The following is a 27,437-nucleotide window of genomic DNA, read 5'->3' as shown; positions in this document are numbered from 1 at the left end:
AAATACCTATTTGGACAGGATGTTAGTTAGGAGAGGCGAAGTAGACTTCTTATCTTGTCCCACGTTCACTTGGCTAGGCCAGACGGACCATAAATTAGTTATGGCCCGGCTGAAGCTAGGAAATAGGCCTAAGTTAGCGGGGTACTGGAAGTTAAACACCTCCCTTCTGGAGATACAAGACTTCCAAGATCAGTTAAGAGAATTGATTAAAAAGGCACTAGTGGGGGCGGTTACCGGGAGTAAGTGGTGGTTAGGTCTCAAAGCCAAGATCAGAAGCTTCTCCGTCAAGTATGCCCAGCGCCTCGCACTAGATAAGGCCAAGACGAAGAAGAAGCTAGAGCAGAAACTAGCCCAGGCTACGGGGGAGGGTGATAAGGTTAGTCAGGAACTAGCTAAGCAGGACCTTCTACGCGAGACTAGCGAGCGTTACGAAGGCCAAGTAGTTAGAGCTAGGCTTAGAAAGATAGGCAACGAAGCAGTCAATTCTGATGCAGACGTGCGCCGTGAGGTTTCTAGGCGTGGCTCGGACAAATACATTGCAAAAATCAAACATCCGAATGGACGCACCCTGGAATCGACTCGGGAGATCTGCGAGGGGTTTCGAGAACATTTCGAGGAGCATTTTACGCAGCAGCCCGATCTTCCGGTCCTTGAGTTTAGCGACTATTTGGCCGACTCTCCCCGCCTCGAGGCGGCTAGAGCGGCTAGTTGCGAGGGCCGGGTGACGGAGCAGGAGGTCTTTACTGCGCTGAAGCAGGTCAGCTGTGACAGATCGCCAGGACTTGATGGTCTGCCATACGAACTGTACTTGAGGCTGTCGCCCATGTTTCTGCCTCTTCTGACGGATATGTTCAACCATTGGTTTGCTCAGGGATCCATCCCAGGGCAGGTGACCAAGGGAGTGATCACATTGCTGAAGAAAGGTGACGGGCATGGAGGGGAAGAGTTAGACGACTACAGGCCCATAACTCTGCTAAACACAGAGTTGAAGATTTTGGCCAAGGTCCTGTCGAATCGGCTGCAGGTTGTTATCGACGAGTTGGTTGAACCGGAACAGAACTACGCTGTGAAGGGGAGATCGATTCAGAACAACTTGCACCTAATCCGCATGATCCTAGAGGGGGGAATAGATGACGACACGGAAGCCGCGCTGATAAACTTAGATCAGTCCAAAGCTTTCGATAGGGTCGACCATCGTTTCCTGGCATCTGTCTTAGAGGCCGCCGGTTTTAAACCGGACTTTTGCAAGTGGATCTCCATAATGTATCGACAGCCCATGGCTGTCGTGCAAGTGAACGGAAAGCGCTCGAAACCCTTTGTTATCTCTCGGTCGGTTCGTCAGGGTTGTCCGCTGTCGCCCCTGCTTTATGTCCTGGCTTTGGAGCCTCTTCTCCGCAAGCTGAGACATGGGGAGGCAAATTCGGCCCTGCGCGGAATGGCTCTGCCTGGCGGCTCAGCTGCCAAGGTATCCGCGTTCGCCGATGATGTCACGATCTTCGTGTCGGGCTTCAGAGACATTGAGGTCGTGTCGGAGGCACTCACACAGTACGAAAGAATTACAGGGGCCAAGATAAACCGCAACAAGTCGGTAGGACTGCAGTTGGGCGCATGAAGTGGCAACGCAAACCTCCCTGCGCCCTTCAGCTGGACAGATGGCCCGGTCCGGATCCTCGGCGTGTGGTTCGGACCGGGTCTCCAGCTTGACAAGAATTGGTTGGAGGTACGGTCAAAGGTGGAGGCTGCAGTCAATTCGTGGCTTCCTAGGAAACTTTCCTTAAAGGGTAGAGCTGAGGCGTGCGCCACTTACGTCTTTCCTCTCATCCTTTACCGACTGGCCGTACTTCCCCTGCCTGCACAACACCTAAAAGCTCTTGTCGAACTCTTGTCCTCGCTCCTTTGGGACAGAGGAAGACACTGGGTGAGCAGACAGGTCTGTATTCAACGTCCGTGTGAGGGAGGCTTGGGAATGCCGGACTTGAAGTGTCATCGAGATGCTGAGAGGCTGGCCTTCCTGAGCCACTATATGCAGGAGGACCAACCGTGGCACCCCGTGGTTACTGCCGCCTTCCCCGACCTCGTTCTCGACCCTTCCATCGAGAGCCGTCGCAGGCCGCGGGGAGAATCTGCCTACATGAAAGAGTGCCGAGCCGCGCTAAAACGACTACCAAGGTCCAGTGACCTTGTGACTGCTACCCGTAGGGAACTCCACAGGGATCTAGTGAAGGGGGCCGCTGACGACCCGCTATGCGCGCGTTTGGGGTGGCAGCAGAGTGAGATCCGCTCACGTGGAGCTGGGCGCCAGGTTAGAGTCATCTGAACAATTCGGAGTTCTCTCTGACCTGGCGATTGGCCCGAAATGCACTTCCACTCAACAACGTACAATGCAGTTCTGGGTTTTTGGAGTCGCCTGATTGTCCCCGTTGTGGGACAACGGCCGTGGAAACTACGGATCACGCTTTCTTCGATTGCCGCGAACTCCGCCAGTACTGGTCGTATGTCAGTGGGGTGACGGCTCGCATCGATCCTGAGCATCCTCGCCCAATTACTGTATCTAATGTTGTGGACAACGTGAGGCCGCCGTGGGACCGGGAAAGACAAATGGTCTACGTTACGATCCTGGCCATGGCGAGAATGGTGATTTGGACATCGCGTCTGCAAGGTTGCCGGGGGGTGTTGTCTTTTTCTGATCAAGATCTGATCGCTTTCTTTAAACACCAACTACGGGTGAAGATCAGATGTGATAGAAGAAGGCTGCATCGCGCGGCATTTGACAGAAGATGGATACATGTGGCAAGTCTGTGTGTACGAAGAGGAGCCAAATTTGAATACGTGTTCCCCGCCTAGGTGTGGAACGCGCAGTTCTGTAAAGTAAAATTAAACAAGTAGTCTCTCAGCTAGCTGAGTGTGTGTTCCATCCCTCCCCGATTAGGAAGCCTCCAAGATCCCCATCCCCTCTTACCTGCAATTTTTGTTCTCACCCCTTCCTCTAAATTTTACCCATCTTGGAGAAAAAGAAATACAAACTAACCTCCATCCCTTACCCACAAAAATTTTCTTTTCTCCATTCACCCCCATCTAGAGGGCATCCCCACCTAGAGACTGACCCGCAGAAGCGAGGTTCCTTTTACAAACCTAGTGGAACGGGCAGTCTATCAATTAGACGGGGTTGGGAGGGTCCTACTAATCACCTTTTGTTTTTTCTTCCCCCGCCCTCGACACAAATGAATTATTGTTACCATTTTATTGTTATCTTTTTTGTTTTTACACGTCAATAAAAAATGTTTTAAAAATTGGGAGTTACGTCCTCCAATATGAAAGGGTGAATGCGGTATTATGGTGAAAGAAGATACTAGCTGGGAGAAACTTTTGACTTTGTATAGTTCTGGAGTGACAAGGATGACCAACGACCCCCAAAATCCCCCCTTTTGAGTTGGCCATGTGCCTAAGTTTTTTGTTCATCGTTGTTTTTTTTTTTTTTTCTGTATTTTTTTTTTTTTTTTTTTTTTTAACATGAATAAAAGATTTAATATCTCAAAGTGTAGTATCTGTTCTTCAGATGCTGCACTTCAATTTCTTGTTCTCTGTCAGTGGAGGAGAAATCCTTCACGACTGAGACAAATTTTATTTTTGTTCCTTTTCTCCACATTAAAAAACGACCCTGGTGTCTAACTCTGTCCCGTGGGGAGGCATTGTAAATAGGAACATTTAATTCTCTGTTATATTTATATATTATTAATGAAAATGTTTATATTTTATATTAATTCCTAGGCAATCAGAAGCAAAAATAAAAAAAAATTGTAGCAAAAATTGAAATATTGAATTTCAAATGAAACCAATGGTATCTACTGAATGGTCATGTTGCAGTAATGAAAATATCTAAAAAAAAATTACAAAAAGCTGAAAGGTAGAAAATTAATTATTTGTTAAAATAATTTTCGAAGAAATTAGCAATTTTAGCTTACATAATAACTCCAGAGCACATATATTAGCAGGAGGAGGCAATTCATTGTGAAAACTGTCAAAAACTTAGACCAAAACTGAGTTATTTCCCTTGTGTTTACATCATACATGACAAAACAAATATGGTTGAAATACTTTTTCCTTGAATCATAGTAATACATGTTTCATGTAGTATTCTAGAAATATTTAAATAATTTTAGCATGATAATTGGGTAGATGACATTGCTTATTAATTGAAATTGACAAAAAGCGTATGTACTTCTTGTTTTATTGTAATGAAAACGCAATTTTTCAGCTGTCAGATTTTACAAAGAGTTCAATGGACGTAGATATAAAGTTATTAATTTGAATTAATATTTCAAATAACATTTTATGTTTGTTTTTGTGTGTTTAGGTGTATGGACCCTGGAACAACGTGGAGAAGAACCAAAAGTGGATATCACCTTTGACAGTGCCCAGCCAACTCTGACTCACATGGCGCTTGTAGCCCTCGAAAGACAAGGTAAGCAGTTTCATAAATTTTAATATTTTATATAGGACCTGTAAGGGAATTTGATATTGCCACAAACAAGAACTTCAAACTTTTGTTTTTATTATGTAATTTTTATGAAAATATTTCCAACTTCAAATGTTTACTTTCCTATAGCAAAAAAAAAAAAAAAAAGTAATAATAGAATTGAATAGAAGTGTTGAAATTTCAATAAAAAAAAAAATAGCAATAATATTACTCCTATTTACTTGTCTCCCCGCGAAAGCAGAGTTAGACACAAGGTCAGTTTTTAATCCAGAAAATTCAGCTCCCGAAAAAGGGGCACTTTGGATAGGAACTAAAATAAAAATTGTCTCAATCATGAAGAATTGCTCCTTCACTAACAGAGAACATAAAAGGTGAATTGTAGTATCAGAACAGATACTACACTTTGTTCCTGTCCTAAAGGCCAAATTGTTACCAGAAACAAACAAACAAACCAGAGAACTAATATCAAAATGTCAAGTATATATGGGTCGTTCCAAAAGTAATGCATCCTATTTTTTTTAACTAAAAACTAAAATGTTGAAGAGCTATGAAGACTAGAGTGGTACCATTTAAACGAGAAACCTTTTGTATTCCAAAATTTATTTTTTGACATAGTCACCATCATTCTCAAAGCACCTTTGCCAATCTCTTTTGATGCCTTGTCGTAAAATTCTAGAGCATGCTTTGTCACTTACATTTCTGTCGACATTCTGAAATTGATAAAATTATCTTTAAACTGTGCTGACATCAATTGCATCAGCTTTGGAAATATTACACAGTGAATGTTGATCGGTTCAGTTCGTTTTGTAAAGAGGAATTCAATGATGTATCTCAGCTTCTGACGCACATCCATGACGGGTTGCTTTCTTAGTCTCAGACCGTCAATATCTGCAACAAAAAAATAAAACATTCAGATCATAAATGCATAAGTTCAATCATCATAACAATGCAATTTGCAATCCACTCCTTATTGGGCGGAATAAAAAAAATAGGAGGCATTACTTTCGAAACTCCCCTCATATATATATATATATATATATATATATATATGTAGTCATCGACATACAGTCCTGTTTCGTTGTATCACAACTCATCAGTGCTGCTAGACTAGCACTTCTCCCAAGCCGAGGATTGAACCTAGAACCATCGCATTGACAGTTAGTTTTACTGATCGACCCGCGGGAGCGGTGCTCGTAAATTATCTCACCAAATGTCTATTTAAACAAACATTTGTCCACCACTTTTACAGTGCTCTAACCGCTTGTTTTCAAACAAACACACAGTGAGCGTCGCATTTTTCAGCCAGGTAAGTAGCGGGTGAGATTATTTACGACAGTGCTATATATATATATATATATATATATTAGCGTTTTTAGAATGTGAGAGATGATATAATTATTTCCAAAGTGAAATAACATTGCGGCTCACACAAGTCATGATAGTCTACAAACTAAAAGTACAAGACTAGAGTTTCTCCCTCATTTTCGTGCCTCAGGTGAATACATCCAAACTCTGGATTCGAAACCTGAATCTCTTGCATGCAAGGCGAGTACTCTGCTACTTCAGCAACTGTGGCACATACAAGAAAGTTTATTAGTTAACACAGATCAAACAAACCGTGGCAAAATCAGAATGTACCTACTTCATCTCAAGGGGGATGGGGTGGCATCATCCAACCATTGAGAACCCAAGTCGACGTCTCACAAGTAGGATTTTTACACTCGTTAGAACGATGTCATCCAACATGCTAACCTAGCGAGCGAATTAACATTAGAATTTTCAAAATGTGAGAGGTGATTTAATTATTTCCAGTCAAACAACGTAGCAGCTCACACGAGCCACAATAACCAACAAACCGGACGTCCAAGACTACAGTTTCGCCCTGAGCTGGGCTTATCAGTTGAGCACATCCAAACTCGAAATATATATATATGTTAGGAAATATGAACAATTTATAGAATCATATATAGGTATATTTTCGCTTGTATGCATGTGTGTATGTTCGTATGAGACTGCCTCTGAGGATTTGTGTGATAGCAGCATCGGCTATATGTACAATAAAACATGTAAAAGTAAATATAAAATTTATATTTTAACAATAAATTAATAAATAGATGATTATAAAAAATAAAAATCATGATTGTGATCTGATTTTTGTGGTAACTTGAATGCAATTCTACAGTAAATAATATTTTTAATGTTTTTTTTTTTTTTTCACCCCAAACAAAGCATAGTGACACTTGGACATATATGTAAAATTAGTTTATGGAAATGTGGATAAGCTAATGAACATGCTAGTAAAAATAAGTACACACATGCATCGTTAAAGCTGGGTCAAGATATTTTGGTCGATGTGATCGATCATATTTGTTTGGTGATCAAACGACTAGGATTGATCATAAGCAATTTTACATTTTATCAACCTGTATAAAAAATTTAAAAGCCAAACTTGTATAGATCACGTTTGGGCATTCATATAAGAAGAAAAAGTCCAGGAGGAAGAAATGATAGTGTGTGGGGGGCGGGGATAGATGCCATGTAGTAGGCATGTGAGAGAGGGAGTGGGAAGAGTAATAACTAAGGAGGGGAGGAGATAAAAGTAAGGTGGACGGTCGAATAAAATAAATGAAAGCATGTGAATAATTAAATTATTGTACACTCTTTAACCCTTACCCTCGAGTGGCCTCTTGGCCTTTGTAATGTGGTGATGCCTGTATAAAAAAAAAACAAAAAAAAACTTTAACATCAACAAACTTGAGGTTTGTTGTTTCACTTCCCCTTCCAAGTTATGGAGGCCTCTAACAAATCCACTGTGGCAGATTCCAACAGGTTCTGTTTTACCAGGTTCTCCGTTCTGAAGATGAAAATCAAAGGAAGTTTTTCTTGTTATGTGCATAAATAACTCTTTGTAGCTTTTTTTTTTATAAAGAAAATAATTCTGAAGTAATTAATTGGAATTCATAGCCATTACGATATAAATCAAGCAAGTTTGAATTAGTGTTCAGTTATCTCCCCTTTGTTTTTTTAAATTGTTTTCAAAATGGTGATCATGACGGCCACTCCTCAAGTACTTATAAAGTTTTTTCTTATTTAAAAATAAAACTACTTTATCAATATACATGATTTTTGGAATATGATATTTTTATTTAAACATGCGTACGTACATCAGAGATTTTTTTTTTCTTAATCTAAGGAGAATTCTGAACAAGAATCTAACATTTTGTTTTATTTTCCATTCCAGGTTTCATTCAGTTCCTAATCAGCCAAAACATTGATGGGTTGCATTTGAAATCTGGATTTCCTCGGAACCGTCTTGCAGAGTTGCATGGAAACGTGTTCGTAGAAGAATGTGATAAGTGTTCTGTCCAGGTATGATTTTTATCTTACGAAAATGAACGCATTTCTTTTCCTGCTATTACAAGTAATGCCTCCTATTTTTTATTCCGCCCGAATAGATCAGATAGGATTGTAAATTGCATTGTTATGATGACTGAACTTGTGTATTCAGACCTGAAAGTTTCATCTCTCTGTTGCAGATATTGACGCTGTGAGACTCTAAGAAAACAACCTCTGTCATGGATGTGTATCAAAAGCAGAGGTGCATTATTGAATTTCTCTATGTATAAAAAAATTAAAAACTGATCAACATTTATCGGTATTTGTTGAACATTTACAGGCCGATGTAGTTGATGTCAGTAATATTAGATGGGTTGGTCGATTTCAGAGTGATGATAGAGATAAAGAGCACTCCAGACTTTTACAACTGAGGCATCGTTCATTACTGGCAAACGTGCATTGACAATAGTGGTTACTATGTAGGAAAATAAATTCTAAAGCGCAAAAGGTCGCTTGTTTTAATGGTACAACTCCCGTCTTCTTAGCGCATCAATTTTTTTTTTTTTTTTTTAGTTAAAGAATAGGATGCATTACTTTTGGAACAAGCTTCATATTTTCGTTTTTTTATCGTCTTGTATCATGCATGATCTGGTACTATCAGATCAGGCTGTCTGAAGATGCCGGCTTTTTAACCTAAAATGCAGCAAATATTGATGTTATTGACTTTTCTTTGCAAAACTCAATCATGTCCTGCAAAGACAAAAATAAAAACAATTTCCCTCTATAAAACAATCAAACAAAACACTATGAATAAATATTTGAAGATATAAAAAAACTTGAATGACAAAAATCTTTCCAAAATTACTCAACTTGTCATTAAATAACCTGAAAAGGGTTAATATGTCATTAAATGAAATAACCAAACCAAACACCATGAATAACTATTTGAAGATATAAAAAAACTTGAAGCATGAAAACTTTTATCAAATATCCTGAAAAGGCTTAACATGCCGCAACACAAAGCAACAAAACCATCTCATGCTTGAGATTAGACATTTCACAAAGGACTTTTAATGTTTATAGTCAGCTAATGTACTTCCTAACTTCTGGCGTGGCTGTTACCAGAAGCAGTGATAAGACAAATCAGATCAGTTGCTTTGTGTTGTTCTCTTGCGCCTATATTTCTGCTGTGCATGTATTTTTTTTTTTTTTTTTTTTTTTTACGTTTTTCCAATCTCTTTAATATTAAGTCTTTGGCCTTCACTTATCGGTAAAAAATGGCAAATTTGTTTTTTCAAAAAAAATATAAAAATAACTGCTTTATCAATTTTTTGTGATTTTTGGAATATACCATCTTCATTCTGTGACAAGTATACGATAAAAGTTTTTCATTTTTTTGTTTATCGCTATAAGTGCCAATCTGAATAAGCACCGAGAATGAGATGTGTAATGCGTCCACCAGGAGCATATGTTTCTCTCGAGATTTGGCTTCAGTCTGTTTATTTCAACCCACGTATTCGTTCTTATACTAAGGGGACGGGGTGGGTCTGGGGATCTGCAAAACTAATCAGGGTCCGAGACGCTTTCTGGAAATCCTCAGATACATTTTGCGTGTGTGCATTTCAGAAAATTTGCCTGCAGTTTTGTAAATCAGGGACCAAAAATGAAATTCTTTTCACACGACCTCCAAGGGTCAACCCCTGTCAATTTCTCTACTCATAAACCCAAAACATCTGATCCGGTGTTCCTCAGGCCAGATGAATGTCATTGCTCCTTATTCTGACATTTCTTGTCATTGTTTCAAACAATAAAAATATTTGTCTGTTTTTTATCAAACACAATAAACTCATCCCTTTTTATAGGTCACCTGCCGCTGTCCGGGATTCAATTAACGTTTAACGGACAATCTCAGCATATTTACCCAGTCTTACTCAGGGTTTTAGGGGATGTTAACCTCCCAAATGGGGAGCAGTATTGCTCCTCGAGACGGTCACGTCATATTAGAGTTCACTGGGCAAATTATTCCTCGTAATATATAATAATAGAGGATTGATTCTATAATAATACATACGCAATCTGCATAAATTAAAAAGCATTCCCACAGTAAATGAAATACTATCCTGCAGTCAAACTTGACCTCATTAAGTCATTAAAACATGCACCTGCCAAATCCAAGTAATTAAATAAATTCAAACATGTTTCCGTTAGCATCTCGCGGTGGCCCAATGGTTAAAACCGTTGCACTTTTTTTTTTTTCACACAACTTTGCCTCAACGGTTCGGGTTCGATCCTCATACTTACCTACCAAAACATTTTTTTTATTATTTTAGCCCCCCCCCCTCCCCCCAGAGTTTTCACACACACCTTCAAACACCCGGGCAACGCCGGGTACCCCTCGCTAGTATATTTGAAGTTATCAAAACTCTCCATATGTAAGCAAAAGGAATGGCTTTCAGGTATAATGTGATACTTTTTTTTTTCAAACTTGTCACTGCCATTCTATCATGCAACACAAAACTTTCTTCTTTGGTTAAATTCCTAGTCACTATGGTTTCCATGGAAATGAAAAAGCTGACATGACGGCCAAAAATTCCTTAAAACTCCAAGCGACATAAAGGTCCCATATACAGACTAAAAACCTTCAATAAATAATTTTATCACAAAGAAATGACAAGAAAACTGGAACAATTGATAAAACAACAAACTCTTTCAAATCACCCCTATGCTTAAAAAAAAAACCCTTCTAGATACCAGAAAATCACATAAAGAAGTAGTAGTCTTATCACATATCCAGATAGGACACACATACATAACTCACTCCCACATAACTAAAAAGTGAAGACACTCCCAAGTGTATACCATGTCACGAACCTTATACAGTGAAACACTTTTTACTTGACTGCTATGACCTTACACAAATTCATCAAGGCCACAAACTTAAAAGAACTCTTTGATAAAGAAAATCCTAAAACCATTCTAAATTTCTTACAAAAAGCAAATCTTTACCATAAAATATAAAAACCATCAAATAACAAACTATACCAAAACATTGCCCAAATATACCCAGCGAAAATCGATTCTAAAAGTATCAAAAATTTAAAACTTGTATTCAGCATTAAATGACCCAAAGGAGGTTGATATGCTGCTTAAACAAACAAACTTGTCACTGATTTCTGAGCAATATCAGCTACGGAAAGCTAAATTAAACTATTTTCATTAAACTCTTCTGATGTCTTCACCATTTAACAAATTTCTTCATTTCTTTTCCTGTTTACAGTATATCGGTGAATGTGCTGTATCAACGATGGGTTTGAAGTTTACGGGAGAAAAATGTACCCATAACAAACCAAGAGGAATGTGCAGGTATAGTTATATAGATGTTTCACTATTTTACTTCTGTTTTATCTATTTTATAAAGGGCAAGTGTCTGTTTGTATGACCAGCTAAAACTTGAAAAATACACAACAAACACTCACAAAGTTGATATTATTTTTTTAATCAGCTTAACTTCAAATGTATAATATATAGAATTTTAAAAAAATGTCTTTTTGGGGGAGGTGGGGGGCGTAACTGGCCATTTATATCATTTAATGTTATCAATATGTACACACATCTTCTAAGGTTATGTAAAGGGAAGTAACTCTTTTGGGTTTTTTAGAATTACTTCCCTTATGCCAACTCAAGTTGTGTGCCCATGTCCAGAGACAGGAATGGGTTGAGCAAAGAAGTGAGGTGGTGAGTGTAGGAAACAGCGTAGGAGGAAAGAGTGAGAACGATAAAAGTTATGTTACAGTTTTGCCTCAGCAATGCTAGGTAGCCCTGGCAGTAATATATAAAAGGCAGTTGTATATGTGCATGTGTGTGTGTGTCCTGCTAAAATTCAAAGATTACACAAGACGCACCAACAAAGCTGATATTCTTTTTCAGCATTGCCTCACAGATTATGGGCACGTTTGTTTTCACAAAGACTCTGGAATTATGTGAAATGCAAATATTACTTGCTTAAAAAATGCCTACGTGTGTGCGCATCCTGTAGCGTTAGGCTACTGAATGATAGAAGAAACCAAAATGGCGACCTCCAGGTGATTTTGTCTTAAATAGTCGTACAAACTAATCCCAAAATCTCGCTAAATTTTTGCTGACCATTTATGCAGATAGACGATCTTAGGTGGTATATAAGCAAGCCATTTGAAGAATGGGGAAGTTTGTTCTTGAGGAAAGCAGGCTTTTCAAATTATTATTATTCAAGGTTAAATTTGAAAATTTTAGAAAACCAAATAATACTGTATAATTTTTTTATTATCATCTAAAAAAAATTTTTACTGAAATTTTCGGTGGTACCCACCTTTTTTTTTTTTTCCTCCAGAATTCCTCTATATAAAAAAAATAAAACTAAAGAAAAATCTGTATTGTAATGGTCATACTCATAACAAAACGAAAATATCATATTCCAAAAATTACATATTATATATTATAAAGTGCATTATAAAAAAAAATAGCAAAATACAACCAGCCATGTAAAAAAAAAAATACAACCAACCATGTAAAAAAAAAAATACAACCAACCATGTAAAAAAAAAAATACAACCAACAATGTAAAAAATGTCATTTTCAATCTCAATTTCCCTCCAGTTTCTTCTCATTACAATCAAATTTCACTCCATTTTTTTTTTTTTTTTTTTTTTTCCAGTTCATTTTTGGTCTTTCTCACCTTCTTTTTCCATCAGAGGTTCACTGGAACACTTGGTTGGCAATTCTCTCTGGGCCAATCTTTTGACAATACCATTTGCTGGCTAGTACGATCACTGACTTCTTGGTTGGATATTTGATCCTTCCATTTAATCCTAAAATCTTTCTAAAGCACTTAGAATCAAACACATCTAATTTCTTCTCTTGGCTGATTTTGAGATGCCAAGTTTCACTTCCAAAAAGCAGTGTGAATAAGACATTGCTATCATAAAATCTTAATTTATATCTGAAGGTGAATTTTTTGTTTCTTTAGATTTTGCAGAGCTGATTAAATGCTTCTGAGACCTTATCTATCCTACCTTGTAACTCATAGTCCATAGTTTAGGTAGAAAAGCTGAAATAATTAAAAAAAAAGATTTCTCCCTAACATGATGAGTGCTGAGAAGAAGGCTGTAGGGATAAAAGGGATGGAGGAGGGGAATAAAAACTCCATGATATTGAATGTATAAATCAAGTTTATTGGCAAAAAAAAATAGCAAAATATAACCAGCTATGTAAAAAAACGGAAGGTTTTGTTCATTCTGTTAATCCTCTCATAATGTTGTTCATCATCCAGCTGACCATCTCATTAGCCCTTATCCTCAAGTGGCTTTTAACTTTGGTAAAAGTTGATTCATTAGTATTTAAAAAAACATTTGTATACAGTCTGAATGATGGCATTACTAGATCAAGATGTCTGAAGATACTGGTTTCCTGACCAAAAATGCACCAAACATGGATCTCATTGTTTTTTATTTTCCCTTTAAAAAACTCAATCATGTTCTGCAAAGCCAAAAACAACAACTTTTCTCTACAAACAACCAAACAGCATGAATAAATATTTTGAGATATAAAAGAACTTGAAGCATAAAAACTTTTAAAACTTTTTTCCAAGAATCCTGTTATTACCCTCATTACCAACTGTTATACATATATATACAGCACAATCACGTTGAAACATTAGTTCTTGTCAGATCACCAAAGTTAAGCAACACTGAGTTTGGCCAGTACCAGATGGGTGACCATTTGGGACAGTCAAGGTGCTGTATGTAGGTGGAAGGTCAGTTCAGTTCTCCTGCTTTCCAATGTGCGTAGTTCTTGCTGGAACGTGTCGACTTCTTCCGATGTACACTGCTTGGTATCTCACACTGATCAAGTCCGACATTTAACTTTAGTGATCTGACGAGAACCCATATGTCAACATGATTATGCCGTAAATAGAGTAGCAAAATGAAATGAAAAACAACAGAAAAAAACAATCATGTCCATGGCTATACGTTGGCCAGTATCAGATGGTTCACCATTTCGAACTATCAAGGCGCTGTATATAGGTGAAAGGTCAGGTCAACCCTCCTGCTTTCCAATATCCGTGTAGTGGTGAGATACACACGCATTAACATCCATACAAAAAGATGGTGTTTACCAAACTCCATTATCTCGACTGCAATCACAAAATGATGAAGTGTATGTGATACGTTCCCCTAGCTGACTTCTCATGATAGCTGTCTATAGTCCAAGGTAAGGTCGAAGCTGATTGTTCTCTTGTTGAGCTTTTGATGCTACAAACCATTTCACGTCTAGTCGAAAAATCGTATGCCGCAAATATTTCACGCCTGCATGATATGGTGACGATCCATCAGATAAAACTTAATAAAACAAATATGCCTGATGATAACCAATTGTTGAACATTGAACATGCTTCAATAGATTTTGAAGATGAGGATATGTTGTTTGAATGACATGTTAAAAAAAAAAAAAAAAAATGAGCTGTGCCATGTTTGTCATTATCATTGCTAGGTTAATACTTTTTGGATTGGGCCCATACTTAGGAGTGCAGGAGAAACTGACAAGATTATATGTAGGTTATTAAGATTTTCTATTATTAAAACATATCTGGTTTTCGTTAAAAAAAAAAAAAAAATGCTTGGTGCATGTTCGGAATAAAAACGAAATTTGCAAAATTGAATTTCTATTAAAAATATTATCTACTTAATTTTTATATCAATTTCAACTAAAAGCAATGTTATTAGGTTGGTGCAAAAATAATGTCGTTTTTTGACATAAAGTTAAACATAAAAAAATGACATTTTTGCACCAACCTAATACTTAATTGTCATGTAACAATTACTGACATTACATAAAACGTACTTTCACAATTCATTGATCCGCCATTATTATGTTTGGAATGTAACTTAAAGGGAAGTAACTCATAGTTTGGAATTGTGTTTATTATTTAAGTATGACTTGCAATTTTTTGAAAACTATTTTCATTAATAATTAATTTTTTACTTTATGATTTTTTGTAATTTTTGGCTGTTTTAATAATTTCTACATGACAATCAAGTAGATACACTTGGTTTTAATTGAAATTCAATATTCTGATTTTTTATTTTCATTCTTAACAAGCACCAAATGCTTGAATGGTTTTATGTTGCTATTTACTTTGCCTCCCCATGGGGGCAAAGTTAGACACCAGGGTCAATTTTTAACGTGGAGAAAAGAAATAGAAATTGTCTCTGTTCTCCTCCACTAACTGAGGACAAAAAGTTGAAGTGGAGTATCAGAACAGATACTACACTTTGATCTTGGCCCGAAGGCCAAGGTTGGCCAAAAAGCCTTGGGACAATTAATTGGAATCAAGAATCAGAAAAATTGAACTTTTAGGATTATTGGAATCGAAAAAATTGGTACCTATCTGCTGATTCTAAAAAAAACAATTGTTTAAATTTTTTTTTATTTTGTTTAAAACAAATGTTTGATTGCTGATATGAATTATTTAAATGATAAAATCTTTATTGGTCCCCGACAAAAGGAGGGTGGACCTGTAAATTCACTGTTGTCTGTTTGCACTTTTCTACAATAACTACGCCAAATGATGGACTTAGTCATTTCTTTTTTTTTTTTTTGCTTGGTGCAGAACTCAAATTTATATATGTTAAGGTCTAAAACTGCACCACTCATTTTCATCAGGATTTGACGTCCCCTGGGGACTTTTGGGGCAATGCTGAACTTAGTCATGTTTTTATGGCCTGTTCACTGTGCACTTACGGGGGATCATGCATGCTTCACTTGTTGATTTCAAAATAACCAGTAAAAACGAAAATCTATAGATCACTTCTCAACCTCCCAAGTGTATTTTTATATTTTCAAAACTATATGCATGTGTGTTTTTACAGTAATCCAAAAATGAATATGAACTCTACAACTATTAAAAAGGAATCAGAATCGTGAGAAAAATATTAGGATCATCCCATCACTATTTGTGTATGTATTTTTATTTTTAAAATTAATTTCTATTTAATTTTGTAGAGGAAGATTAACGGATACGATTTTGGATTGGGAAGACAACCTTCCAGATGAAGATCTTGATCAGTCAAATAAAGAGACAAAGTAAGTTTTTAAACTTAAATAAATAAATTTTATCTGATGATTTTCTCTTGTCTTTTTGTAGTTAGATGCTGTTATCACCGGATGCTTTCCGACAGGTGTGATGCCACATCGCTTCATTGCTATTCATCTTTAAGTGCAAAATTTAAAGTTTTGGGTTTTGTAAACCATCTTCTAAACATTATTTCATTCCTTTACTGCCACACCTTGATTAACAATCCTACTTCCTCTCCATTGTCTTTCTACTAAGTTCATTCCTTATAACCTTTGTTCTGCTGTTCAACTTATTTGCTCTCTTTTTTTTTTTTTTTTTTTCTAACACTTTTTTGACTTTGTTTCATTAGCTGAATGAATGCTTCTTGGATACTATTGTTTTTTCAATTGCTTTTAACACTTATACTATATCTACTCACTCACCTTGAATTTAAAAAAAAATTGATAACAAAGGTCTTTGATTTTGGAGATAATGTTTAGACATAACAGCTTAGAAAGAAAATGGCCGCTCAGTTTGAATTTTATGTAAAAACTGAAAAAAAATCCACATACAAATTTTCAAGTAAAGAAAGCTTGCTTTGCTCAAAAGTTTTTTGTATAAAACAACAAAATCTATTTTAATATTTCCATCTCCAACCATCAATTGACTGCAAATAACAGTTCAATGCACATGGTAAATTACAGATCTAACAATTGTCTATGAATTAATTATATCAATAACTTTGATCTGATGACTTTCTCTTGTCTTTTTTTTTTTTTTTTTTTTGTACTGATGCTGTGATCAATACATGCTTTCAAACTAGTGTGATGTCACAGTGCTTCATCAAACTCTTCTGAACGTTTTGATTGTTATTTATGTGCAACCACGTGTGCCCCCCAGTTTGACAACCATCGTCAACTCCAACACTGTGTGCTGTGGATTTTTTTTTTTTTTGTCTTATTTCAGTTCTCGTCGTGTCATCATTTCTCACATTGGTGATTGCCAAGGAGATGAGCACTGGTTCTCAAGTATAAAAAATAAAATGACTCAAAACACAAACTCAAGCGAAAAAAAAAAAAAAAAAAAAAGACTCCATTATCTTTCTGCTAAGCTCACTCTTGATCAACTTCTCCTCCCCCCCCCCTTTTTTTAAAAATTACTAACACGTTTTTGTGAGGGGAAAGTGTCGATATCAGATTTCTCCTCAAAAACGAAATTTCAGATTTTGAATTTTGTAAAGTATCTTCTGCATATTCTTCTAATAAGTCATTTTATTTGTTTCATAAGCTGAATGAATATTCACTTCAAATTTTTTTTAACTCGTAAAGCCTCAACTGTTTCATGGATATTATGTTTTATTAGTTTTCAATTTTTTTTTTTTTTTTTTTTTTTTTTTATAACTTTTGTTCACTCCAAACATATCATTTTGCCACTTGAACGACAATGTGAGGGGCTACTATTTGGGACCATGTCTATAAGGAACAGTGTGATGAGATGAGCAAGATGTTTACTCATATTATATTTAAACCTTTGTATGTTAGTACAATCAGGGAAGCAGGAAATAGGGCAGGAATTCCAAAGCCTAGCAATTTAAGGGAAGAAAGTATTAGAGTAGAAGGCTTTCCAGCATCTAGGGGCCTCAATAGTGAAGGGGTGGAATCTTGTTGCTAGATAGGTTTGTTGGGGATATATACATCGAGGAGGCACAAATGCAATGAGTTCATCAGAGCACATTTCATTAAAGTGTAAAACCGGCATTGGAATTCAACACTGCGGTGATGGGACAGAGGTTGGAGCTTGACTGATAGTGCAGGACATATTAGATTTGAGACTCTTTTTGGACCCTGTCCAAAAATGAGAGATTAGTAGTAGATGCACCAACCCAGATATGGCAACAATACGTTATGCATGGACGGATGGTGACTTTGTAAAGATATAGGATACTCGCTGGTGTGAGTAATTTTCTAGCACGGTAGAGAAAGCCCACCTTTGCAGCAGTCTTGGCAATGTCCTCAATGTATTTGTTCCAATTCATGATGTCTGTTACACCATATTCACACATTTTTCTTGCCTCTTTAAAAATTGATGACAGCATCCTATAAAGAAAATGGCTGCTAAGTTTAAGTTTTATGTAAAAATTGAAACAAAAAATCCTTACTCCATATATTAATTATAAAGATAATTGTTCTTAAGGAAAGTTTGCTTCGTTCAAAAAATAAGTTGTTTTTTTTTCTCATATTGAATGACGAAGTCCATCTTTTTTTTTTTTTTTTTTTTTTTTTTTTTTTATTACATTTTCACCCCAAACAAGGCAAATTGCCACTTTGGTGTAGGGGGCTACTATCAGGGGCAACAACTACTGGGGTACTATGTAGGGATTTGGGCAGCAAGGTGTCGGTTCACGTTACACTTGAACTTCTGCACGTCAGTACTGTTGGGGAAGCAGGGACCTGGAATAGAATTCCAGAGTCTTGCGGTTCTGGGGAAGAAACTATTGGAGTAAAAAGATCTTTTACATCTAGGGACCTCTACAGTGTGGGGGTGGGATCTAGTAGCCTGTCGGGTTTGTCGAGGGTGCTCGCGTCGTGGGGGCACAAGTGATTGCAGTTCGTCAGAGCATTCACCACTAAAATACTTGTAGAAAAGGCAGAGGGATGCAACATTTCGTCGATGGGACAGAGGCTGAAGCTTAGATGCCAGTTCAGGGCCTATCAGGTTTGCGACTCTCTTTTGAACCTTGTCAAGGAGCGAGAGACTAGTAGCAGATGCACCAGCCCAGATGTGGCAGCAATACTCCATACATGGGCGAATGGTGGCCTTATAGAGGTACAGGATACTTTCGGGTGTTAGTAGTTTTCTAGCACGGTAGAGAGAGCCTACCTTTCTTGCAGCGGCCCTGGCAATGCCTTCAATGTAATTGTTCCAACTCATGTTTCCTGTGAACGTTAGGCCAAGGAGTTTGAAAGATGGACTCTCAGATAAAGAGTCGTTGGCCATTGCTATGGGTGGTAGAGAGGGTTTCTTGTAATTATTGAATGAAACTAGTTTAGTCTTGGCAGCATTGAATGCGACCAACCACTTTTGTCCCCATTCCACTACAGATTGGAGGTCTTCCTCTAGTGTTTCTGCCATTTCTTTAGAAATGTGTTCATTCGTCTTCCTGTCGTGTCTGCCATAGAGTGTAGTGTCATCAGCATATATACCCATCTCAGAGGCAATGTTGTCGGGGAGGTCATTTATGAATATCAGGAACAATAGAGGTCCAAGGATAGAACCCTGGGGCACTCCCGCATTTATATCATATTGTTTAGATGTGCGACCGTCGAGGACTACCTGGATTTTTCTCTTATCTAAGAAGGATTTAATTATGTTAAGTATTCTACCAGTGATACCGTATGATCTGATTTTACTGAGGAGACCCTCATGCCATACCCTGTCAAAAGCCTTAGATATATCTAGAGCTACCGCTCTGCCTTCCCCCGCTTTGTCCAGTGAGTGGTATATACGTTCAGAGATCACAGTGAGGATGTCTGCTGTGGAACGGGCTCGTCTAAATCCATATTGTTTGTCAGTCAGTAGTTTAGCATCTGTAAGATGATGGACTAGAGCATGGTTAATTATGGTCTCAAATATTTTGGCAAAAAGTGGGAGGAGGCTAATGGGGCGATAATTTGATGGGTCTGTCCTTTCGCCAGAATTCTTGAATACTGGTACAACAGAAGCAGTTTTCCAACAGCCCGGAAAGCAAGCTTCATTAAGACATTTGTTGTAGAGTTTGGAGAGAACTGGAGCTACTTCGGCTGAGCACTTTTTTAATAGCACAGCTGGGATAAGATCGGGTCCACATGCTTTTAAGGTGTCAAGGTTTTTTATGATAGCATGCACCTGAGCAGGGGTGGTTTTCAGATCGTCTAGTGTGGCGTCTGTCCGCATAGGAAAGTCAGGTAGGGGGTGGTTGGAAGGGTCCAGTATGGAGTTTGAGGCAAACCGACTGGCAAGCATGTTAGCCTTGTCGGTTGCTGAGGAGACAACCTCGTGATTGTTGGTTAGTGGGGGAATTGTTGATTGCCCATTATTTACTACACTGTTGTAGATTTTCCAGAAGTCTCGAGTTCCTAGTTTTTGTGCTTCGATGCGCTTTTTAGTGGTTTCCGTAAATTCTCGCTTAGCTGTCGCTATTTCTTTCTTAACGTTATTTCTAGCTTCTATATACTTCAGTCTGTTTGAACTGGACTTATGTCGGTTAAACCTACGGTATGCATGCTGCTTTTGAGTAATGGCAGTTGCACAAGTCGACGTAAACCATTGGGGAGAGTGGGGCTTACTATAAAATTTCCGCATGGGAACATGCGCTTCGATTGCAGTTTTGAACCAGTCAGTGGTCTCGTTTGCACATTGTTCAGCAGGGAGAGAGAAAATATTTTTCCATGGAGCATCTCTAATTAGTTCCCTGATGGCTTCCCAGTCAGCCTTATTATAATATATCCAGCCATCAATTGACTGCGAATAAGGATTTAATACGCATATAAAATTACAGATTTCACACCTACAAGAATTGACTATTAACTGATGCTTGGCATAGTAATACACACGGACGAAAAAACGCTTTGGATAATCACAGATTTCAAAGTAGTTCTACTAAAATAGCCATATTTTTTAAACCAAAGCACTTCAAGTCTTCAAATTACTACTGTTTTGTTCGGAAATGAATATACTTTCAAATGAATTAATAAATATGAATGTACATTATATATTTTAAGAGTTTTAAGCAAATAAAGTGATAAAAATGTGAACGTCATAAAATGGCGTTTTCGGTAAGGTTTTGTAATGACCCCCCCTGTTTTCTAAAGGCCTGTACCATGATTGTATGAAGAATTTCGTCATGAAATTTTGGAACCAATCAGTAGAGGTGTTAATCTTAATACTGTTAAGTGTCCAAAATATTTTTGACCATTTCTTTTTTTGTTGTGTTAAAAATAAGACTTTAATATGACTAGTATCGAACATTTTGAAAAAAAAATTCTTCGGACACCCAGTAGTAAGTAAATCAATCTTTTTACTATCTTTATCAATTAAAAGTATTATTTTATGTTGAGTAGGACCGCGGTAATTGATAATTTAAAAGGACCTACCCGAAAAAAAAATTGTTTCTATTTCTCGAATTTGGTCAAATGAAGTTAGTATTACTAGCAGCAGCTCCAGCCTGTAGAATCAGCCATAGCACAGCACAGTGTATAAACAACGCGCGTTCTTTAATTTTTATTCAAGAACGAATTAAGAAAAACATGAAAATATGAATATAAATGTTCTTATATGTTTAATTAGAGCTATTTTGTTATCAGAATAACATTAGTTTAGAACTATTTCGGTTTTCAGAATGTATAATAACAACAATCCCAACCAATTCGGCATTATGAATCTGTAGAAGTGTCAGAATCTTTGGGAAAATCGCCATTGCAAATTTGACACCCCTAAGACAAAACTGCGAATAAAATATAAAAAAATCGTAATTTCTGTTTTTAAAGTGGGTTTTTTATTTTATTTATGGAATATACTTCCAAAATAAACTATTAAAGTTGTTTCAAACATAATAAAAATATTATTTCTTATTTGTTAAAAAACCGTGTTGACAAAATATCCGCTCGCGGTGATTGAATACGCGGACATTCATTGAATCTGTTGCAATTTCTCACATTTCTCGTCAAATTTAAAAACATGGTTAAAAAAACAAAATAAACTTTTGTAGATTGCATGCACTTTTATTCTTTAAATTAGTTTGGAACAGCGAATTAAAACAATGTTTTACTGCGAACAGCCACAAATGTTTTTTTTCAAAATCAAAATAAGTATCAAAATCTCGTTTATACATAGATTCGAAAAAGTTGTCAAAAAACAAATATATAACAAATAAATGTTATCAAAGGCAAGATAAGTTACTTTTCTACCTAACTGGATAATTTTCTAGTGTTTTTATTTAATGTAACATGTTTATTCAGCTCAAAAAACGTACAGTGTTTACCGATATATTGGAAAATTAAAAATGGCGCCCGGCCCGACTCTCTTTGACACGGTAAGTTTGAGAAAAGGAGTTAAAAATAAAAAAAACTATACAAAATACTGTTAAAAACTCACCGAATATATGTCAGCCTATGTCACATGTCACAGTAACATATATTGAGCGAGTTTCTAGCAGTATTTTGTCTACTTTTTTATTTTTAACTCTTTTCCCCAAACTTACCGTTTCAAGAGTCGGGCGCCATTTTAAATTTTCCCAAACATCGGTAAACACTGTTTTCAAGCTGAATAAACATGTTACATTAAATAAAAACACTAAAAAATTATCCAGTTATGTAGAAAAGTAACTTGCTTTTGATAACATTTGTTATATATTTGTTTTTTGACAACTTTTTCGAATCTATGTGTATAGTAATACAAACCCTCAAAATCTATATCAATATTCTTGAAATTTTAAAAGAAAACACATCAAACTACAATTAGGAAGCTTTTTATTTCGTTATTTTTTTTTTCTACTTATTAAGCGAAAGATATTTTTACAACCTGCTCCAGCGTAGTATAAACGGCCTATGGAATTAACACCTTCAACCTCGAAAATAGAAATCAACAAATTTATGGAATTTTCTTTGAAATTTCGCAACGCAGTTTCTTATTAAATTAAAACTAAATATAACATTTTCTGACTTATTTACCTGTCGAATACACACACACATATATATGTATGTATATATATATATATATATATATATATCTTTCTGTAAAATATTTATTTGAAATGGAAACGGCATTTTGCAGTTAGGACAACAAAACAAAAATGAAGTAACGGTTCGTATTCCTAAAACACTCTTTAACCCTAACAATAACACTAAGTTCGAGTGGCAAGCCCCCCCCAAATAGAATACCTTTGTAAGCCACATACAAGCATCTAAAACAAACAAACAAAAAATAGATCCTTCCTTAAAGAAAAATACACATGAAAATAAATTGGTTAACTGTCCTAAAATGTTAGAATGGCCAGGAAATGGTGAATTATTTTACATTAAATTTTTGTGAAACTAACCGCTCCCCCCTCTAATATTGTTTTTGTTAGCTTTGTCTCTGTCAAGTTTTCAGTATGTTCACACATAATTTTCCTTAGCCCCTACAATTAATTCAAAGTCCGAATGGCAACCCTCCCCATATTCTCATTGCATAGAAACCCTCTTAAAACTACACATAATCATCTTAAAAAAAAAAAAAAAAGAAAAAAAAAAGCATGCATATTTTCCCATAGAAAAAAAAAACAGTTAACTGCCCTAAAATGCTAGAATGACCTATATTAGGAAATTATTTTACATTCAATTCTAAAATAATTTGTTTATCTTTCATTAAAGTTTTTCATGGCATTTTATACATAATTTCCTAAAAAGGTAGAATCACATTTTGGAGGGGTGGTCAGAAGGAGTTGAGTGGGGTTAAACAGAAGGTGTTAATCTACAATAATACCAAAGAAATATTGCAATATATTCATTTTTAAATGGTCTTATGTTTAGATTTAAGTTTTTTGTACATAAAGCACATTACAATTCAACTTTGAGTTCTCCAACTTCTTTTCTGTTTATGGATACATGGCATTTTTAAGGAACTGCTGCATATTTATGCACATTTACTGCAGATTATTTGGAAACCATAAACTTTGGGAGATTTTCAGTTGCATATTCTGATTCCTTGTACAAAAATACACTTATATGGTAAATTTCATTTCTTAGTCTTGTGTTTTAACAAAGATATGACATTTTTACTGAAAAAGTAGTGTAAAAAATGTGACAAAACGCATATGGTCTTAAAGAGGGAAAAATATCCAAACGTGTGAGGCACAAAAATAGCCATAACTTCCTTAATTTTAATCAGATTTAAAAAATTTAAAAAGATTCTTTCTTAGCTCATCAAGCTCTTTCTATGCATACCAATATTGAAATATTTCAAGCTATTTCAATTTTTTCATGTGTATTGCTACTTGGCAATTCATTTAATCATTCTGAAATTGTTAGCTTAATGACAAGTTGGAATATTATTTTTTCAGTCCACATGAAATTATTGTCATAAATATTTACAAGATTCGTTGGATGCATTTTAAGAACTTAACAGCCATATTTTTTCTGGACTACTGTGTTTAAACATTAAGGTCGCCCCCCCCCCCCCCCCCCCGCCTAATATTTTAAGATGAGGAATTCTCATTATTTTTCTTTGAATTTTCATTCATGTTAATATTTATGATTCTACTACATTTCAGCTGAAGAAGAAGAGTACATTGATCGAAATATAGTATGATAAAAGTGTCAACATTTGGATCACTATTCCCATCTAGGTTGTTAACGAAACAACTTTCGGCCGATGTAACCTCCAACGTTCAAGTGCATCTTGTAAAACTTAATTTTGAAATCGTTTAATCCATCAGAGTAGATTGTTCTCGTTCTATCAGTCAGGTAGAAGTTTAAAGTAAATTTTATTTTATTCTTAGTATCGCCTGTATTGAGGATTGAACCGATCATGACTTAACATTTCTATTTGTTGCACCACACGTCCATAAGTCAAAATGTTGGGAAATGAAAATAGTAGTCCAAATAATCCAAATTATCAATCCTCACCTAAAAAAAATTGTTCTTCTCCAGAATCCTCCCTGTATTAAAAAAAAATAAAAATGAAGATAAATCTGATATACGTGCCTGTAACGAAACAAAAATATCATATTCCAAAAGTCACATAAATTAATTAAGTAGTTGTATTTTTATAAAGAAAATCATTTTTAACTGATTAATGGGTATTTATAGACATGACAGCAAAAATCTTGCAAATTTGAATTATTGTTGAACTATCTCCGTTCATTTCTTGAGATTGTTTTTAAAATGTTGAGCACAATAGTCGCTCTTTGGATACACATGAAATTTGAATTTATTCAAAATTAAAACTACTTGACCAATTTATGTGATTTTTAGAATTTGACATTTTCGTTTTGTCACAGGTACATATATCATACAGATTTTTTTTTAATTTTACTTTTTAATATAGGGCTAATTCTGGATATGAACCCAAAAAAATTTGAATATAATCAGGACAAATGTATAAATTCTTTGTTGTTTTTTTTAATTTTTTTTTGTTTTTTTTGTTTTTTCCAGAAAATCTGACTTGAGCGTCTGCCTTGGTACTTCTCTTCAAATCAACCCAAGCGGACGGATCCCTGCAATGACCAAACGTAACGGGGGCAAGCTGGTCATTGTCAACCTCCAGCCGACCCAGCTCGAGCGACAATGTGACCTCCACATCTATACATACGTTGACCGAGTGATGGAGCAACTGTGTGAACTACTCGACGTTAAAATCCCAAAGTTCACAAGCTTTTCTTTCCAGTTAAGGTCGATAAACACTCAACCTTCTGAGAAAAACCCTAAGATGTACTTTAAACAGCGGAAACCTTACATCAAGCCACCATCACCACCACCTCAGAAAATCAAAGATGGTGACGATGACGGCAGTGATACTGATGACTACGAATTAACTACTTATTTAGAATCTGAGAAAACGGACAATAAGGAGAGATTGACGAGAGTTAAAATAGAGAACAATCGTGAAAAGCAGTGTTCATGTCCGAGTGAATCCGGACGAACTCCTGGTTCGTACTGCAACAAATGTGATGCTGTTGTGCCTCGGATGAGGAAATATCCCAAGAGAGCAGCTTCCGATTTGTCGGGTGGCTATCGGGCACAGCTTAGCTCTTCAGATTCTGACACTGACGACGATAACTTTAAAATGGGGAACTATTTTAAAAAAAGATGCCTTTAGTATTTTTTTATTTTGTTTATTTAGAGTTTAACCTAGTTAAAAAAACAAATACAGAAAAAAGTTTTTAAAACTATGATGTACATACCCATCATGGAATGAAGATATCATCTTCCAAAAATCACGGTAATTGATCAAGTAAGTTTTTTTTAACTAAGAAATTAAAATTTTATGAGGAGGTGATACATTGTTTTGATTTCCTATGGTTTATAAATAAAAGGGAGACAACTCAATTCGAACTATCAAGATCAAAATTAGCCTTGTAATGGCTACAATTTCCTATTAAAATTGCTAAAATTTGTTTTAAGAAAATGATTTTCTATATAAAAAAAAACTACTTGATCAATTTATGTGACTTTTGAAAGATGACATTTTTGTTCCATGACAGGATCATCCAGTGTAACCGTAGCCGAGATTGAACTCCTTACACGAGTTTGTAGTGTAATTCAAATCTTGTCGGTAGCTGAATACTTGATGCTCCGCCAAGGGTAATTTTTATCGTGACACTATCACTAAATGGAGTGCCTACCACTGCTTAAGAGAGTCTTATCTACCCTCGAGAGATGGATAGACCGCACCAGTTTCTCAACCTGGTATTTTACCTCGCGGTACATACAGCGCCTTGCCTTCCCAAATGGTCACCCATCTGGTACTGGCCAGGCTCAACGTTGCTTAATTTCGGTGATCTGGCAAGAACCAGTGTGTCAACGTGATTGTGCCGTATATAATGACAGGTACATACATCATAAAGTTTTTTTCTGTAATTTAGTTTTTAAAAAAATAGGTTTAATTCTAGATAAACACCTTTTTTTGTTTTTTCAGTTCAACTTCTCAATTTGATATTTTCATTCACTATGGAAGCAAATGGTTTTCAAAGCTATACTCTTTTCATAGGGATTTGAAACTCCAAGCAGCATTTGGTGCCTGTCCAAAATCCCCCTCCATTAAAATAACAAAAATAGAGAAAAATCTGTATGATTGTATCTGTGACAAAGAAAATATTGTATACCAAATATCACGTAAATTGCTCAAGTAACTTTATTTTTAAGTAAGAAAATCAAATTATATGATTAAACTATGAGTGATGAGTTTGCGATATCATCTTGAAAGCAGCCTGAAGTAACAAGGGAGATAACTCCAAATCGAGATTTTAAAAAGCCATTCTTAGCATGGGGAGAAAACTTATTCTTAATATGGTGAGGTGGGAGTTTTACTTTATAAAAATAAAATTACTTGATAAATATACCTTTTTGTTTCTGTGTATGGTACTCTCTTTCCATCACAGGTACAAATATCATACAGATTTTTTCTTTGTTTTTTTTTTTGGGGGGGGGGGGGGGGGTCTGAACAAGCAACCAGCATTTTTTTTTCAGATTTCATACTTTTACAAAACTGTGGGAGAAAATATCTCATTGAAATCTTGGGTGTTCTTTTTGTTTTTTTTTACAAATCACAGTAGTTAACAATTTTTAATCAATTAAAAAAAGTGCCGAATTATTTTTTATTTATTTATTTTTTGGGTACTTGTACAGTTTAATCAAGACATTTAAAAATGAAAATATCGAGAGAAAAAAAGGTTATATTGTATGTATCCATTATGGAATGAAGTTCTTGGAAAAAAATTTCACTTAATTTCATCAAGTAGTTTGTATTTATTTATTTATTTATTTTTTTTTTTTTTTTTTTACAGCGAAAAAACAATTT

The 27,437-nt window shown here is 36.0% G+C and overlaps 1 protein-coding gene across 3 annotated transcripts in view; it reads left to right on the top strand.

Moving 5' to 3' along the window:
• LOC145276718 (NAD-dependent protein deacylase sirtuin-6-like) overlaps positions 1-27,228 on the top strand; it is a 42,947-nt gene extending 15,719 nt beyond the window's left edge. For 2 of the 3 annotated variants that reach the window (XM_080127924.1, XM_080127925.1), the window contains 5 exons: positions 4,355-4,462; positions 7,719-7,846; positions 11,091-11,176; positions 15,851-15,931; positions 25,073-26,358. In XM_080127924.1, the coding sequence (XP_079984050.1) occupies positions 4,355-4,462; positions 7,719-7,846; positions 11,091-11,176; positions 15,851-15,931; positions 25,073-25,736 (1,067 nt within the window). In that variant the 3' untranslated portion in view covers positions 25,737-26,358. Of the gene's footprint in view, positions 1-4,354; positions 4,463-7,718; positions 7,847-11,090; positions 11,177-15,850; positions 15,932-25,072 lie in introns of all 3 variants that reach the window. The other variant, XM_080127923.1, reaches the window with a different exon arrangement.
• The last annotated feature ends 209 nt before the right edge of the window (positions 27,229-27,437 follow it).

Source organism: Euprymna scolopes, chromosome 5 (assembly GCF_053919585.1).
Source record: "Euprymna scolopes isolate OS-2025 chromosome 5, ASM5391958v1, whole genome shotgun sequence".
Taxonomy (NCBI): Eukaryota; Metazoa; Mollusca; class Cephalopoda; order Sepiida; family Sepiolidae; genus Euprymna; species Euprymna scolopes.
Note: the sequence above shows the minus strand (reverse complement) of the source record. Positions and strands in the feature narration are given on the sequence as shown.